This window comes from Artibeus jamaicensis, unplaced genomic scaffold (assembly GCF_021234435.1).
Source record: "Artibeus jamaicensis isolate MK-2021 breed Jamaican fruit bat unplaced genomic scaffold, CSHL_Jam_final contig_519, whole genome shotgun sequence".
Taxonomy (NCBI): Eukaryota; Metazoa; Chordata; class Mammalia; order Chiroptera; family Phyllostomidae; genus Artibeus; species Artibeus jamaicensis.
Genome location: NW_026521871.1, coordinates 28237625 through 28256006, shown reverse-complemented (window position 1 = coordinate 28256006; position 18382 = coordinate 28237625). Strand labels below are relative to the sequence as shown.

The 18382-nt window shown below is 39.9% G+C and overlaps 1 protein-coding gene across 2 annotated transcripts in view; it reads right to left on the bottom strand.

Moving 5' to 3' along the window:
- Window positions 1-18382, bottom strand: part of RYK (receptor like tyrosine kinase) — a 98062-nt gene that overhangs the window by 35161 nt on the left and 44519 nt on the right. The window contains exons 3-8 of one of the 2 annotated variants that reach the window (XM_037143865.2): window positions 17171-17270; window positions 15412-15546; window positions 13182-13235; window positions 9554-9698; window positions 5807-5907; window positions 822-956 (exon numbers count right to left, since the gene is read on the bottom strand). In XM_037143865.2, coding sequence (XP_036999760.1) covers window positions 822-956; window positions 5807-5907; window positions 9554-9698; window positions 13182-13235; window positions 15412-15546; window positions 17171-17270 — 670 coding nt within the window. The remainder of the gene's footprint in view (window positions 1-821; window positions 957-5806; window positions 5908-9553; window positions 9699-13181; window positions 13236-15411; window positions 15547-17170; window positions 17271-18382) is intronic. The other variant, XM_037143866.2, reaches the window with a different exon arrangement.

The window sequence follows — 18382 nt, the reverse complement described above, 5'->3', positions numbered from 1 at the left end:
GGGATTCTGTATTTAACCACTTGAAGAGTTCAGTGAAATGTTTTGTTATTAATTTCTGTACTCTTCTTTCAGCATCTCTCCAATCAATACCCTAAACTCAAAAACAGAAATCAAGGGCCAAACAAGTGGAACGGGAAAGGGTACTAATACCTGTCAAGTACCTACCATGTGTTAGTTCATTTAATGTGCATTATTTCATCTAATCTTCAGTAGATGACTACCAGTAAAGAACGAGTCCAAATTTACAGAAGAGAAAACTGGACATAGAAGGTATTGATTTTTCCAAGGTCACACTGATAATACACCATGAGAATAAGACTGGAAGTTGGGTGTAATTCCAAAGCCCATGCATGTTCCTTCTGCTAGAACCCCATGCCATTTGTCACAGTAAAAAATTACTTAAGACTATTGCAAAGAGGCCTGTTAGGTAGTGATCATCTTTAAACAAGAACTAAACAGACCTGGCTGGTGTGGCTTAGTGGACTGAACATGGCCCTGCATACCAAAGGGTTACCAGTTTGATTTCCAATCCAGGACACATGTTTGGGTTGTGGGCCAGGTCCCCAGTAGGGGGCACTTGAGAGGCAACCACACATTGATGTTTCTTTCCCTCTCTTTCTCACTCCCTCCTCCTCTCTAAAAATAAATAAAGGCAAATTAAAGATTTAAAGAAGGGGGAAATGAAAATCAGTTTTAAAAAGTAAATAAATTGTGTACTGCTTTCTATTGTTAGACACAACATTCTTAAAATTTGAAACAAAAAAATATTTAGTGCTTATATTAAATCTTCCCTAAAAACCCGATTTTGAGATAATAAATACCTTCTTGGAGTACATCTTTTAGAGTTATCCTCTCCCTGGATATTGCTATATCCTTCACCTTAGCTTTGGCTTCCAAAAGAGTGACACTTCTTAGGTCGTTCTTCTCTATCCGCAAGGTAGGATAACCTGAGGAGCCAACAAAGCCAAACCAAGAAATATAAATACCCTTATTATGGCGTCAGTGTCAACTGGTTCAGCTAGAACCTCAGGACTCAAGGCACAGCAATGAACGAATATAACAACCATAAAAGGAAAAGGTACACACATGTGCAGGGGGAGAATGACTTTCAAAGGCTATGCTCTATTAAAAAAACAACAACAACACATTTTTACACCTACCCCAAAAATCTTAAAATGCAGATTTAACACTAGAAACACTAAAAATAGTATTACCATTCCACCACTCCAACTGCTTTTCATCAAAGGAAACAAGTTTTGATTCATGGAATTCAATTTAATTTGTCTTATGGACAGTTTGCCTATCGTAAGATTTTCTAACATACTCTCCTAACAGAAGGGCTTTTCACATGAGGAGATGTTTGTAAAAACATCTTTCCTTTTAAAATATATGGTCGATTTAATCATTCTGACATTCATATAGCCTACTCATACCGTTGTAAGATACATATTCGTTTTTCGGTCCCCTTAACCATATATGATAATAGCGAAAACAAAATTTCTAGCCATAAATTAAAACTTTCACTCCAAAAAAAGGTTAGAATAAAAGAAAGATCCATAGTTAGCAAGGGGAAATTAGAATGGTATCTCTGCCGATTTGCTTTGGAAGATGATGGGGAGAAAAACCCCAGAAGAGTCAGTGGACCTAGACAACGATCGTCCATGGCTGGCCGAAGAACAACATGAACAGCTTTGGGGAACTTGGTAACGAGTGGTCATCCTCTCACACCCATTGCACTGCACAGCCGTCTGCCCACCACATGCCTGGGTGTGTGAGTACAATGTGAGTAGTGTATCTGTTTATTACTGTCTGAAGTTCTCAGAATTTCTTGGACCTGAGGTCTGTTGCATTACGCTACTTTGGAAAATTCTTGGCCATCATGTCTTCAAATAGTTTTTCTGCTTTTTAAAAAATTTATAAACAAATGTATTTTCACTGAGTTTTTAAAAACTACTTATTTTATCACAAATAATAAATGATTTTTCTCCTTAAGGTTATGTCCACAAAAATGAGAAAAAAATTTAAATATATTTTATTGATTATGCTATTACAGTTGTCCCATTTCCACTCCTTCATTCCCCTCCACCCTGCACCCCTCTCCCTCATCATTCCCTTTAGTTCATGTCCATGTGTCATAAGTTCTTTAGCTTCTACATTTCCCATGCTATTCTTGCCCCCCCCATCTATTTTCTATCTACTGTCTATACTACTTATTCTCTGCACCTTCTCCCCCTTTCTCCTCCTCCCATTCCCCTGTTGCTAACCCTCCATGTGATCTCCATTTCTATGGTTCTGCTCTTGATCTAGGTGTCCTCTTAGTTTGCTTTTGTTTTAAGTGTGGTTCTTAATAACTGTAAGTCTGCTGTCCTTTCACTGTTCATCTTTTTTATCTTCTTTTTCTTAGATAAGTCCCTTTAACATTTGATATAATAAGGGCTTGGTGATGATGAACTCCTTGAATTTGACCTTACCTGAGAAGCGGTTTATCTGCCCTTCCATTCTAAATGAAAGCTTTGCTGGATAGAGCAATCTTGGATGTAGGTCTTTGGATTTCATGACTTAAAATACTTCTTTCCAACCCCCTCTTGCCTGGAAGGTCTCTTTTGAGAAATCAGCTGACAGTCTGATGGGAACTCCTTTGTAGGTGACTGTTCCCTTATCTCTTGTTGCTTCTAGAATTCTCTCCTTCATTTTAATCTTGGCTAATGTAATTATGATGTGCCTTGGTATGTTTCTCCTTGGGTCCAACTTCTTTGGGACTCTGAGCTTCCTGGATTTCCCGGAAGTCTATTTCCTTTGCCAGATTGGGGAAGTTCTCCTTTATTATTTGTTCAAATAAGTTTTCTACTTGTTACTGTTCCTCTTCTCCTTCTGGTACCCCTATAATTCAGATGCTGGAATGTTTAAAGATGTCCTGGAGGTTCCTAAGCCTCTCCTCATTTTTTTGAATTGTTTCTTCATTCTTTTCTGTTTGGTCATTTCTTTCTTCCTCTGGTCCACTCCATTGATTTTAGTACCAGATTTGTTTCCATCACTATTGGTTCCCTGTGCAATTTGCTTCATTTCACTTAGTGTAGCCTTCATTTGTTCATGTAATTTGCGACTAAAATCAACCAGTTCTGTGAGCATCCTGATCACCAGTGTTTTGAACTGTGCATCTGATAGTTTGGCCATCTCTTGGTCGCTTAGAAGTACTGGCTCTGGGGATTTGAGCTGTTCTTCTGCTTGAGCCATAATGTTTTGGTCTGTTTGCACCTATTACGTATGAGGGGCGAAAGCTTAGGTGTTCACCAGGGTGGTTCAACCCAGTCACTGGGGTGAGACTGGAGGCGGGGTCAGAGAGGAGCTATGGTGTTTGTTCCACTCTCTCAGATTTCTATCCCCTCTGCTGCTTCCCACAAGCAAATTAGGCCCTGCTGGTGCTGGTTCCTGGGTGGGTGGGCTTGTGTTCATTCTAGGATGCTGTGGGTCTCCCCAATGAACTCTCCTGTGGGGCTGGGAGTCTCTCCCGGCACCTCAGCCCCAAAAAGTTTTTCCAATCCGTGCTTTTAGGCTTTATTTCCCATCACTGGGTCCCCGGGTTGTGCAGTCTGTCTCACTGACCGTTTTTAAACCTGCCTGATTTCTCTGCACGCAAATGTGTGTCCATGGTCAGCCAGACTCCTTGAGAGCCTTACTGGCTTTCCGTCTGTGCCTGCCCAGGTTGCCAATCACCACCTTCTCCTGCCAGGGATCCCTCTCTGCTCGCTGCTGACTCCACCCCTCTTACCGGTCTGGATGAATAATTCGTTGTTGTCAGACTTCGGTACAATTTACTTTTCTGTCTGTTTGGTTATGTTTTTGTTTCTAAATTTTTGTTGTCTTTAAACTTGGTTGTGTGAGGAGGCACAGTGTTTTCACCTACACCTCCATTTTGGCAGGAAGTCCAAAAATCAGGAATTTTTTATTGATGGTAACTAAAAAAGTATTTTAATAAATAAATGTATTTCCACTGATTTTTTAACAGTATTTTGCTCTTTGCATATATAATAATTGAGTTATCTGCCTCTTTAAATTTACATCCACAATGGCAAACTGACTCTAAAGAGCCAAGATTGGCAGCCAAACATCATAAGCAGTGTGTTCTCACGCTGCACAGTCTGAACTACTTTCACATTTATCATCCCATTTCCTGAAGAGTACGCATTTCTTTCTCTTGCTGGTAGTGATGACAACTGCTGTTATGACTTCTTTTACATTTCTTTTAGCCTAGAGTGCCCTCTCTTCCCTTTTTCTTTTTCTTGCCATTGTCTTAATAAAGAAATTCAGTCAGTTATCAGAGAAAGTATCTGGCATTTGCTTTTTTTAATATCATTTCACTTCCCTGCTTGTAAACCGTAAATCAGTTCTACAGCCTGATTAGATCTGGGTTAACTCTTGAAGGTGGGAAACAAGAAAACCCCAGGAGTGGTGCCTCACATCTAGGATGGCAAACTGCCAGTATTACTTATTCTACTTCAGTGATGCTAAGTTTCATCAGTGGACTCAGATGGTGACAGTCTGATTCCTCAAATGGGAAAGTTTCCATTTCCCTTTGTTCACAGGATTTTAAACAGTAACAATCTTTCCCTGAGTCAAATGTTTTATTGGGATTACAAATATAACTTCTAATCCTATCATTCCTTCCATGTTGGTTAGCTGAGATTCCTCTGTAAAGAAATATTTTGCCGCATGAACCAGCACTATCTGGTTACTCTGAAGTACAGTTCATGTAGCCAGTTGTCAGAGTAAGGTATTTATTATTGGTGTCTTAGTTACTTCGTAATGATCAATGTTTTAAAAATGTACCATTATGAACTAATGGGTTTTTACATATTTTATGTTAGATGCTCAAATAGACCCATTTTGGGGAGCTCTTTGAGTCTTCCACAGCTTCCTTGTTTTGGGGCTCAGCAAAATGTCCCAGGTTTATCTTGTACACCTCTGACCCAGTCCTGGAACCACCCATTTCCCCAAAGAATTCTGGTTCTTTTTACTGGGAAAGACCACAGCAGGGCACTGGGTGAAGAACAGATATTCTTAGTACTAGTTTATTAAAGAAAAATGCTAGTTCAAGGAAGGGAACAGCCAACTGCCTACAAGAACCTAATTTAAATAACCAATGGCACCTTTGAGTAAAGACCCTGAATTGTAACCCATCATCTATCCTGATGATTACACTGTTCCTTGTTTGTACGGTACTTCATTGCTCTTTCTATCTAAATTATACTCTAAGAATGATAATTTCCCCCAAAATATGCACGTGTTACAGTATAAAAACTTTGATCAAAATCCTGTTAAGGAAGTCAGATCTTATGCTCTCAATTCCAATAGAAGCTACCATCCTATCCTGAAGAGAAAACATATAGTCCTTACCAGAGCCCATAACACCATCAAACAGGTCTCTGTCTCCATGCAGCCTAATGGCTTATTCTACCTAAATACCTGAAAACCTTTTTTTCTGAATTTCTGTAGAAGTGGTTTTGCAGTCAAATGCTCTACCCCTGAGCTATACCCCCACAGAAGTGATTTTGTATTCACTTTAATATACTTGATCTACATAAATCTTCATGAAACCAAATCTAGCAATTAAACTTAAAATTTTTCATACTCCAATTTTAGAAAGTTTCTTTTAATGTTCTAGAAAGCAAAAGCTGAAGATCAAGCCCAAGTCTGCACTTGTTAGATACTATGTACAAAGTGTGGTACACATGTCCCATAAGTAACTAACCACACAGGACCACAGAAGACGTCGGTGAGTTATCTTTAGGATTACATTAACTCTTACTGGTAATAGGAGTTGCATTGTTGGGTGTGTCGGCTCTCAGATACTGAGTTGTCTGGGTAGAGGGCTGAGACAGCCCTTGGGAACTGCTGCTGGCACTGATGCTGCAAACAAAAGAAATACATGGCAAGTTAGCGTCAAGGAAAAATTTCCTTTCTTCATGCATATGAAATGCACGCAGACATTATAACTAGCTTGAAGTCCTGATGGAGATCACAAAAATGCATGGACCTCCACCACAAACGTCCCATACTGAAAATTTTAATCTACCTCTGCATCTCCACAATGACTAAGTCATTCAGAAATGCAGGTGCTAGTCCTCAGACACCACAGACAGCAATCACATGACAGTACACCACGGGAACAATGAGTCTCCTCTTATGAAAAGAGCATATGCCATTCAATTAGACTGCTTTTAAGAAAAGGAACAGAAAGACAGGTCTCTTTTAACGATGGTCCAAAATCAAATGGCACACGGATGAAGGAATAACACAGCATTTACTAATGGTTTTTGTTATTACTAATATTATGCATCCCCAATCCTCAGAATGACAAGGAAGTACAAGGCACCCATTTCTGGAGTTCTGAGTCCTATTCAATGATCACAATGAAAATCAAGGTTGTTGAACAGTACAGGATTAAATAATGGGGAGGGAAAGGAAGCATTACCATCCCCAAATAGGGGGAAAATAAAGAACTTCCATTTACTTCCCATAAAATGGAATTAAGAAAAACCTACCTCCCAGGATTTTTGCGAGGCTCAAAGTGTATAATACATGCAGAAACACTACTTAGATATCCCTGCAACCAAGATGCACTGTGATGGTAGAGCGCCCAGACCCCAAATCATTTACTACTGTTTCTCTCCAGTAGGTGGCACTCTTGTACCAACTCAGAATTCCTGAAAAGCCTGTGGGCATGCAAAGATGTTTTATGTCCATGTCCATTTTTTGTTTATTTAACAGATATTTAGTGGGTCCCTACAATGAGCAAAGCACTATGTTAGGTGGTCAACACAAACCTTTTTTCAAACCCCCAGTAATACTATTAAAAGAGAATCAGGCAGCAGTCGGGAATCCGCCCGATAACTATTAAAACCACTACCTGCATAGCTACAACACATGAGGTGGAAAATGAAATTAAAATGTACATTTTCTAGCACTTAATAGTTTAAAACCAGTCTAAATAAATTATCTAATTTGATTTTCATAAGCAAGTGAGGTTAACTATAGAGGTATTAACTCTGCTTTAGAGTTGCAGCTAGAAGTTAGGGTGAAGATAACTTTCCCTCACGGCACTTATTAATTTCTCTATTTCTGTGTGACAGCACAGATACTGTGCTGGGTGCTGGGACCCAGCAGTGAACAGAATATACGAAGACCCCTGCCCTCATGAAGCCTGCAGTCCAGCAGGGATTTCTTTCCTACCGCCTGTCTCGCCCCAGCAGACTATCAAGTCCAGTGTCATTAGACTACTGGATGGGAACTTTCTAGATAACACTGTTAGCCTGCCTGGCATGTAATCACTGACGGCTAATAGAACAGAAAATATCGAAAGCAATCAGTCCATCACTCCTAGCACACTGCACCTTTTCTGAAAACATCAGTCATAGAAATGGCACTTACTATGTGCGGTTTGTGTCCTAAGAGCTTATGGTATTATTTCACTGAAAGTTCACAACATCCCTAGGAAGTATGTGCCATTACTATCTCTGCTTTACAGATGAGAAAAACGGAAACATAAAGATGCCACATAACGTGCTGAGACCATAAAGCTAGTAAGCAGAGCAACCAGAGTTCAGAGATGCTCTGGCTCCAGAGTCTATGCTACTGACCACCAAGCTATGCTCTGAAAACAAGTGATAATTTAAGTTGCTGTTATTCAGGCAATTTCTGGAAATCTTCACCTCAAAACCAGAGAGAACTGGAACCAGTTCATGGGTGGTAACTGACTATTTCTGCAGGCAGAGGTGTATGCCCCATGGAGTCCCAAAGTTTTCACACAACTCTGGCCCGCGTGGGCTCACAGCCCTGGCACACATGCAAACACTCAAGGACAGTGAATGCATCAAGATGGTTTTTAAATGTCATGTTCTTCAGTGACCCCTCTAGCTCCACCTGTATCCTCTCTGAGTCTGATCAAAAACTTCCTGTTGCCTCATTTCTCCCTCAGTGCTTCCAAAGACCATTTCTTCCTCTTCTAAACCTAAATCTAACTTCAACTGCACCACATACATACAACATATTCTGAAACACAGCACCCATACATTTCTCTTTTCATTCTTATCTCCTTTCTTTTCCCGCCCCCTCTATTCAGGTAAAGAAAGTAGAACAGTAAGAGCAGAGATACTTAGAGGCAGATACTAAATTCAACCAGGCTCCCTGTCCCCTTGGGCTTTTGTTTAGGTCACCAATGTGCTTACCCATTGCATGAACAACACTGTGTTAGGACTGGGGACTCAGTAGTAAGTAACACACACTGCTCTCTAACTGGAAAAAGCTTACATTCTAGTAGCAGAGAGAAGTATACAAAAAAGTGATTTCAGGAGGAAAAGGTATAATAATTATTACCCAAAAGAGAGAGATGGAGAGAAAGACAAAAAGAGGAGAGAGAAATGGGTAGCTGGGAGGCTTAGAAAACACTTTGTGAAATAGGTGGAAATGAAAGTGAAATCTGAAGAACAACCAGAGTTTGGGCTGCTGTAAAATGCAGGGAGCTTCAGGGACAGCAGGAAAGCATGAACAAAAGTCCTAAAGGGCAGAGTGCAGGGCAAAAGTGAGGGACAAATAATCAGTTGACTGGAGTGCTAAGAAAAGATATGGAAAGAAAGAGAGAAAGGGTCAAAGAAGATGGGAGATACTTTGAAAGCCTAGGCATGAAGGTGGGAACACCTTCAGTCAGCAACTGGGAATGACTGAGGAGGGAAAGAAGAATCACATACTGGAGACTATCTATCATTCCATCTTTATTTCTCACCCTGTCCTGGCTGTAATGTCCTCCTTGTCATCTGATTCACGCAGGATGGAACAAGCACCTTTTATACCCCACAATACTATACACATACCATAATCATCAACTTTACAAACTTTTATAATTATGGGTTAATGTCAAAGATTAAAATACCTGAAACCATGAGGTATATCATTAATTTTTAAATTCCCAGCACTTAGCATATCTAACCCAGTGTATTTCAAAGACTACACATTAGAATCATCCAGGAAGCTTTAAGAAAAATAATGATGCCCAAACACCACCCCAGGCCAATTATATCAGAATCTCTGGAAGGTAGGACCCATGTACTGATATGCTTTAAAGGCTTACCCATGATTCTAACATGCGACCAGTTTGAGAACCAATGGTTTACCGGTAAATCATAGCAGGTTCTAAATGAATGTTTACTGGATAGATGGGTGGGTGGATGAATGGATAATGATGAAGGAACAAACTAGGAGGAAGAAACAAGGCTATTTTTAAAAGGTACTAGGAATCTGGTCATATCAAAGGGGATAAGGAAAAATTTTTGATCGTGGCCTCTCCACCAACTAATAAACTATAATTTCTGACTTCACAAATTAAAAAAAAATAAAATTAGAGAAACACAACAAAGGCAATCACAAAGACAGTAATTTTTCCTTTGGCTAGGGCTTAATCATCCTCCTTCCCCAGCACCCCTGTGCACCAGTGTGTGGGCTCCCAGGCAATGCAGGTAACTGCTTTTATTTTCTTCCTTTCTCAAAACATGTACAGTACCTGTCATCCAGTTCAATCCTTTTCATACTATGAAGGTGCAAAACAGCTAAGATTATTGCTACAAGAAATATTACTGCACAGCAAACCCCTACGCTGATATAGAACACACGCGTAGAAGTGGTTGGAGCTGCATGTACAGGATCATCTGAAATAAAAATGAAAAGCACATTAAGCTTTCTAAACAAATTCATCAATAGCTCTGTGACCCAATACATACAATGAATATCTTGTTCTTTGGTATAAAAAAAGATGATCATTTTATGTGTCCATTCTTCGATAAGATCAGTTACCAGTAGTGTGTTGATGTAAATTCATAGAATTTAGAAATGTTTTGTTGCAATTTTTAAAGCCAGAATTTTACATAGCACTTTTGGTCGATGAGTACAGAAGTCACAAGCAGTGCCGCCTACAGAGCATGCTGCGGTGACAGAAATGTTCTACGGTGTGCTGGCCAGTGCAAGAGCACTTGAAACACAGCTAGTGCAACTCAGGAGCTGAGGAGTTACTTTTACTTCATTATGATTAAAGTTAAATAACCACACGTGGCTAGCAGTTACCATGTTGGACAGCATATTTCCTCAACAGTGACGCCTGAAGTAGAGGGATCAGACATCACTGCTGCCAATGACTCGCAGGAGAAGGACATAGAACACCACAACCCATAAATTAAAAAAAAAAAAAGCTTAATCTTTTTCTCTTGTGAGAGAACAGAAATTATTTTGCTTATATGTGTTTAAAGATAAAAGCAGAAAAACAAGACTCTATTTATGAAATAAAATGCTTTAATTACTCAAAAAAGAGAAGAAGCCTCAGCAATAAAGAAAATGACTCAAAGACACAGATAAGCAGACAGGCAAACTGAGAAAGACACAAGGAGGCAAAAGGACAGAGAACAATGAGCAAGCAGAATGGAAGACAGAGAACCGGTAGGATTGGGGATTTAAGTAAGTTCTGATGAGAACTTACATCGTAATTCTACTAAATGAAACCTGAGAAATGACTGTGGGTTTTATCCTAAATGATATGGAAAATAACTGCCAGGTTCCAAGCAAAGGAACAGCACCGGTTACCACACACCTGAAGAAGAAAGCAAAGATGACCGACTGCTTGCTGTGCAAGGCAGTGTGAGCCGAAGCAGGGGACACATGAGAAGTCCATGAAAGTGACAGCGGTGGCTTCAGCAAGTGTTAAGAGTGAAGACAAGAAGTTAATGGATGAGGGAAGCAGTCTACAGACCTTGCTAATGGATTATACTGAAGTAGAAGAAAAAGAGGAATCAAAGCTCTGGCTTACAGAATCAGGTGAGGAATGGCACCTTTACAAAAACGAACAAAAACCAGATTAGGGGAGGAGAATTAAGAGTTTTTGCTGTGTCCAAGAATACGTAGTACACATCTATGGAGAAGTCAGGTTGACAAAAACACAAGTTTGGAGTTCTGGGGATAAGTTAGGACAAAAGGTAAAAGTTACAGCTTTCAAAAACCTAGAAATAAGATTGCTTTCTAACACTCTGGATTACAAACAGAAAGGCAGAACAGATTAATGCAAAGAGATCAAATGGCTTCTAGGGCATCTAGCCTAGAGTGCAGCCCGAATGAAGGCCTGACTTTTCACCAGCTCACCACAGGCTGTTCAGTCTTGGGCGGGGGCGTGCCAAGGAATGTCCCACAGGCGGCTATTAGCGGTGCCTATCCAAACACACTCCAGGGCACGGATGACGACCCCCCTGCCAGGCAAATCCCCTAAAGCACCCTGCCTGATTATTCCCCAAATTCCAGGCTTATGTATGCACTGTTCCCACTCCTCACTTGTGTATTTCACTGCCACTTTTCAGGTCTGATGAGATGTCACTGTCCTCAGAAAGCCGTCTCTCACTCCTTCAGGGGGCATCCCACGCCCCTCGCGGGGGTTCCCAGAGCCCCATGGCTGATCACGGCTCCTGGCACTGTGTTCTCATCACTGCCCACTGCCTGTCCACCTCCTCCGCCACAGTCAAGCCCTAGAGGGCAGGGGCTGTTTTGTTCAGAGTTTAATCCTGTGCCTCAGTGATACCATTTGGCACACCAGAGACTCTCAATAAATGCTGGATGGATGGATGGATGAAGAAATAGATAGAGACCAAGAATATGCAATATTCTACTGTCTTTGTGAGAAATAACATCCTATAGCATAAAATAGGTAAGATCACCAGATTTTTTAAAGTAAACTTAGGGGACAGTGATTTTTTTAAAGTTTTTCTTTTTCTTCTCAGAGATAAATCTAAATGAAACATTCTAAAAAAGCAGACAGTATCTCATATTATTTTACCTTCAAAAAAGGTCTACTGCGGGGCACCCAGACACTTTCTGCCGGCTGAGGCAACGAAGACGATGAAACAGGAAGCACATGCTACTAACTACACACTGTTCTTGCCAAAAGAGCGGGCCCCAGATCTAATCAAGTACGGACTCTAACTACCAGTTTATAGGAGAGAGAAAACATGTTAAATGATACCACAAGGATGCACATAGGGAAAATTCTACGAGACAAATAAATCGATTTCTTCAACAAATACATGGTATTAGGGGAGGGAGTGATTTCTAGTTAATATAAAATACATGTGAACCAAATACAGTGTGTATTGACTTCATGTGTATCCTGATTCGGGGGAGAAACACAAAAGACATTTCTGAGAAAGGCTGATCTGAATACAGATGAGCTTTTAGGAGGTATTAAGGAATTATTGTTAATTCTGCCATATGTAATAAATCAAATACAAGTGAACAGGGGTTGAATGATTGTGGGTTGCTTAATGACCTTCTTAAAAAGAGATCCACACTGAAATATTTACGGGTGAAACGACAGGATGCTTGGTATGTACTTTAAAACACTCTACTCCCTCCCACCCACCTGCCCATCCAAAACCAAAGGAGAGACTCGATGGAACAACACAGCAAAGTACTGATTACTGCTGAAGCAGGGGATGGCCACACGGGGGCTCATCTCCGCTTGTGCGTACTTGCAATTCACCTCCATTAAAAAAAATTACTTCCACAGAAGAATCTAGTAACCTTTCAGACATGCTATTAAAATTATCTCAGAAACAGTAAGTCTCAACGATGTTTCCATGTCAGAAAAGGAAAACAGAAGTCTAAGTTACTAACACAATCATCACCATAAAAATAAAAATCGACTTTGACCTTCTGCTCTGTACTTTTAAGTAACACGGTATCCGTCTTTAAGCTTATGTTTTCACCTGAATGAAATTGGCTGAGGGTTAGGTCCAGGTCACAAGTCAGAGTTTCTGACCTTCTGCTAAACAAACGAAGATCTGACACATATTTCATGTTCATACTTTAATTACGACCATTTGAAATGATGTGATATGGATTCTTGCTTATAAAAGTTTCTTTAGGTCCTTTGTTATGAAACATGTATGAATTTTACCTCAGAGGAGTTTTCAACATTCTAATAGTTTCATCTGACTATATACCAATCTACAGAACATCAGCTAATTAAACAGCGTGGTGTCACTTCTCTTTTGACCTACTGGAAACCACAAGGCCTCCGAACCTCGTGCAGTCATGTTCATTTGCAATCAACCGTTTTTCTTCCTAATGATGGAGAAAGAAAATACAGTAACACTTACAAATAGTTCTGCTAGTGTTTTTGTCCAAGGCTGAAGTTTTTACTTCTTCAAGTTCTGAATTAAAAAGGAGATAGAAGATGCTTTAGAAATTATTTTCCATGAAAATCCTTAAGTACTGTAATTACATTTTTAAAATTTTCTCTCACATAGTTTTATATTAGAACAGTGCCTGAACAAAGTAACAAGGTATTTGTTGTAAAATAGTAAATAATAGATTATTATTCTGATAATCATCACTATAATCATCATTAATCAAAGGGTGTTCCATATAGGTACTCAATGAAAAAAGGGCTTCTGTGGTCGAGAAGTTTAAAGAAAGCCACACACTGTGACCTCTGCGGAGGCTCACAGAGCACACTAGCAGAGCGGAAGGGCTCTACGGCACAGGCGGCAAACACAAGGCCCGCGGGCTGAATCCGGCCTCCACCTTGTTTATCCGGCCACCCAGTGGCAACACCAAGCTCCTCGCCCCTAGTTAAGGAGTAGTCACATTTATACAGTCCTAAAATGACATTTGGCCCTTTGAAGGCAACTGTGAGGCTGATGTCGCCCCTGGTGACAATGAGGTTGACACCCCTGCTCTAAGGAGTTCTAGAGTAACGCATTAGTCTGATCCAGCAGTTTCCACCCTCGTATAATAAAGGAAGCTTTTCTTGCCAGTAACGCCCATTAACACTCAGTGTAGTACAGATATATTTTCTGTGCAGTTTTAAATGTCATGGGATGTAAAACCAGATAAACCATATTAGGATCACATATTAAACTAAGAGTCATGATTGGGGTGGTCACTAGTATGACCACCAAATAAAAAGGGTGTACTGTATTAAGTCTGTAACAGAACAAGAAATTACACCAATTGTTAATTTTGAAGTTAACTTTCAGGTACATATTAAAGAGGCCATTCTGAGTATCAGCTGACCTTTAACCTCAGGGAATACTGCACTGGTGGGCTCCACAGGCCACATCACGTGTTGCCGGCTCTTCAAGCACGAAAAGGTGAAGCCCGTGGAGAGTCACCACCCACCTCCCCCAGGCACCGGGGACCAAGTGCTCTCCACTCCTCACCGACTGGGGTGCGAGCTTAGGCGCCTCTCAGCGCCCAGGCTCCTCATGTTCATTATACAGAGACCAGTGGAACTAGACAGTCTTTCAAGTCCACTCTTAAAAGACATAAAAGTAGGTATGTAGTGAATACATTAGGACAGAATAATGTATCAAAACACCAACGCTAACTATCTTCATTTTTAAATGTCCATTCTAATGCAGTACAGCTTTTTTATTGACATTAGCCACTGTAACTCACTTGCTGGTCTGAGGCATTTTCCTAACACTCAGCACTAACTCCAGTTAGGAAATGTGTTAAGAGGCAGTGTGACACCTAGACTAAGTACAAACCACTAGCTGGGTTTGTACTCCAGCTGTACCCCTTGGCTGTGTGACCTTGGCAGATGGTCGGATTCCCTGAGCCACAGCTTCCTCTTCAGAAAACGGAGACAAATGAGAGAACCTACTGCCTAGGGTTATTGGAAGGATTGAATGAGTTTAATGCATGTAAAGCACTTGGACACAGTAAGCACTTAATAAGTTTGGAGGGATCTTTTTTTCTCATACACTATAATTTCATTAGTAACAGATTATTCAAAAACAAAAGCTACTAACATTTATTAAGTACCCACAAATGGTATTCTAACCTTAAGGTTAGATTCAGTTAATCTTTAAAAAAAAAAAAAAACCCTCTAAGACAGGTGAGTATGTCCATTTTACAGATTAAAGACCCCAAGACTTACATTAAGTCACATGTCCCAATCTCTTGCCAAAAGCAGAGCCATAATTGGAACCTAGGTCTATTGGGCCCTGGACAACACTTCTGCATAATGGTAACTTCCTAAGGGAAATATACTCCCTACTCAGGGGATCTTATCAGAATTACCTGATTTCCTTAAGTCTTTAGCTGCCGTAGTGCTAGTTCTGATTCCTAATATAAAATTCCCTAGCAATTCTGATAAAAGATTTTGAGGAAGCAGGGACTGAGTGAGGCCTGAATAGGGTTCCTGGCTCTAAGGTCATCTGGAATAATTACTTTGGAATTTCATCTGTTAGTACTCTTTTTCTCATTTGTGACTATAACCAAGATTTGGTTACAAATCTGTAAAAAAAAAAACTAGAAAATCTGTTTTTGACCCTGCCACATCTATAGATAAACACATAGTTTGGTAAGTAAATTCCTTACTTTTGTAGCACATTTTCCTTCGTTTAAAATTTAAGACTGTAAAGTTTTTTGAAGAATTTACTGTCAAGTTGAGCTGCATTAGTATCATAACCTCAGAATCTACTTTGCCAGTACAGGAAAGCTCGACCCGAAACACTGTTTAAAAAAAATAAGAAAAGTTATTTTATTTTTCTAAAAATCAACATTAAATGCTTGTTACATATTTTTAAATTACTTTATTTTTGTTGCAATGAAACTAAAAATACATTTACTTAAGATACTAAGCAGAAACTTTCAGAGAACTTATCTTCAGACTACACAACTTCAGACATCAAGTATTTGTTAAAGAACCATGAAATAAATGAAGAGATCATTATTTTCAACTTTTGCTTGTGATTTTTAATATCACTTTTCCTCTTATTATAATGTAGTAAAGCTACAGCATTATAAGGCAAACCCTGCTACCTTACCATGCACATCAACAAAAATAACAATAAAAATTTTTGATAAAGAGGTGAGACAACTCACCACCAAAATGCAGTATGTATTGCTCTTAATGAAGAGATTACATATACCCTGTAAACAAATCTGGTAAATTCTCAACTATGAATAAACAGAAAATACCTTTCTAAACAGAAAGTGTCTGTAATTAATCACTGTAGCAATGGGATAACAGACTTTGGTGCACATCAATTTTTTTCAATCTTTCAGTTTAAGATTCTTTTTCTACAAGTTTAGAATATATCATTCTACTATCCGTATGAGCACATGAGAGACATGAGCATTTCTAAATAGCTTTACTGACCCACAAAAATTAACCAGCCCTCCTATGCTTTCTTAAAGCTTAGATAAACATACATTTACTAATAACAGTGAATCGGACTTCCAGAAAGACTTCCACAGCATCGCTGTGGCTTAAACTTCCAAGTTTCAAAAATTTCCGGTTTCTTAAAATCTCACATCTTCAGGAGCCTTTCTCAAAAGGCTGGTATAAAAGTAGTTAAACTGATGTAAATATGACATTTAAGTCATTTACTATGGTGTGCCCTGAGGGCCTATCCCATGCCAGATGCTATGCTAGGTGCCTGGGGTAGACAGTTGCAAAAGACGGCACCTACCCTCAGGGTGGCCACAGGCTAGCAGGGAGAGGCAAAGACAAAAAGAATTATGAAATGGAGGAAGAGGCCGAAAAAGGACAGTGCAGATTTTGAGACTTGCAGAGTATTCAGTATGAATAAGCATTTACAAGCACAAAAAAGGAAAAAGATGGTTCCAAATACAGAGGCCAGCACATGCAAAGGACTGGATATCAGAACTGCAGGGCGTGTGGATGCTGGAACACTGGGGCAAGTGCAGAAACAAGGGCAGGCAGACAGGCAGAGACAGGTAGCAAACATACAGCACACTGGCTGCAGAGTCTGGGATGTATTCAGTTGGCAGAGGTTGGGGCACTGATGGGCATGGTGTCACACTGTCAGATCATTTGGGCCACAGTGTGGGAATTACTCCAGGAGGAACAAGACCAGATAAAGGACCCAGAGGCCAGGACCAGCAATGCAGAAAAGATGAGAAAGAGTTGAACACAGACAGTTCTAGAAATGATGGAAAAGAGGGAATGGCTTAAAACACAGTACAGATAATCAATGTTTATAAAAACTACTTTTCAAAGTTCTTATATATCTTATGCCTATGAAATAAGATGTACTACACATCAGTACATAAACTGTTTTGGGGAGGACACAACAGTAAACAATATGTTAACTCTATCTTTGAGCCTTACCTGATAAAGTGCGTGGAACTTCCCCCTGAGCAGAAATGTTGACCTGGGGCATATCCATTGCCACAAAGTTGTCTACTTGGAATCCCAGCTTATATTCAACCTGTAATGTGGAGAAATAAACTGGATCTGTGATAACAGAAAGGACACTAACAACTTGACTTCACTGATTAGCTCATTAACTAATGAATACATGAGCCTTTCATATATACAAATAATCTACCTATTAAAAAATGCAATTGTTAGAAACAGTCCTGGGAATTTTCTAGTGGATAAAAATTCAATCCAGGAAGCCACCCTCTACTTCAGTCTAGAATAGTACCACCACTCTCCTGTAAAATCACCACCTAGATTTCAGAAATCCTGCTGAGAACTACATGGACCCTGACAAGGAAGCCCCAGAGAGCTGCTGAGATGTGTAATTCACACATCAAGACCTGCCAGCAATGCCTTCTCTGGCTGAAAAAAAGCCAAGTTCTAATGGGCTCCATGTGCCTGGGAGACCCACTCCCAGGAGCAGATTTCAAGGCAAGAATTTCTCATAGAACATCTAAGCCACGTTCTCTAGTCCAACTTTCACCACTAAGCAAGTTCTTGTTTGGGTGCCTATCTGAACTCTGGAACTGTTTCTCAAGTAATTCAGAATCCAGAAGGCAAAAGAGGTGACTAAGAGATGTCCCTGGAACACCAGTATTACCTATCAATAACTGGCCTACATGGCTTAAAAAAAAACAAGCAGCATAGATTAATTAATGTACTCTTGCTGTTCAGAAAGTTGTTCATGGCAGAAACAGATTAAACTGCAAAGCCACAGCAAAATTCAGAATGCCACCTTCAAGACGTTCAATGAGGCCTTGTATTTCACATTATTCTACGTACTGCCTGTTTGGGTTTTGATAAGAATAGTACTCCACCCCCATTCAGTGGTCATGAAGGCGGCTTTGGTGCAGGGTTAGGGATGGTAGAAGCCAAGGGGCAGTGGGTTGGAAAAGAGTGGCGGGAAAGAGGTTCAAGAAGCCATTACTTAAAATTTTTTTATTTTCGATTACAGTTGACATACAGCATTGTACTGGTTTCAGGTGTACAACCTAGTCATTAGACATTTATATAACTTACAAAGTGATCACCCCAATCTAAGTCTAGTACCCGCCTGACATCATACATAGTTATTATGATAGTAATGACTACATTCCCTATTCTGTGCTTAATAACTGG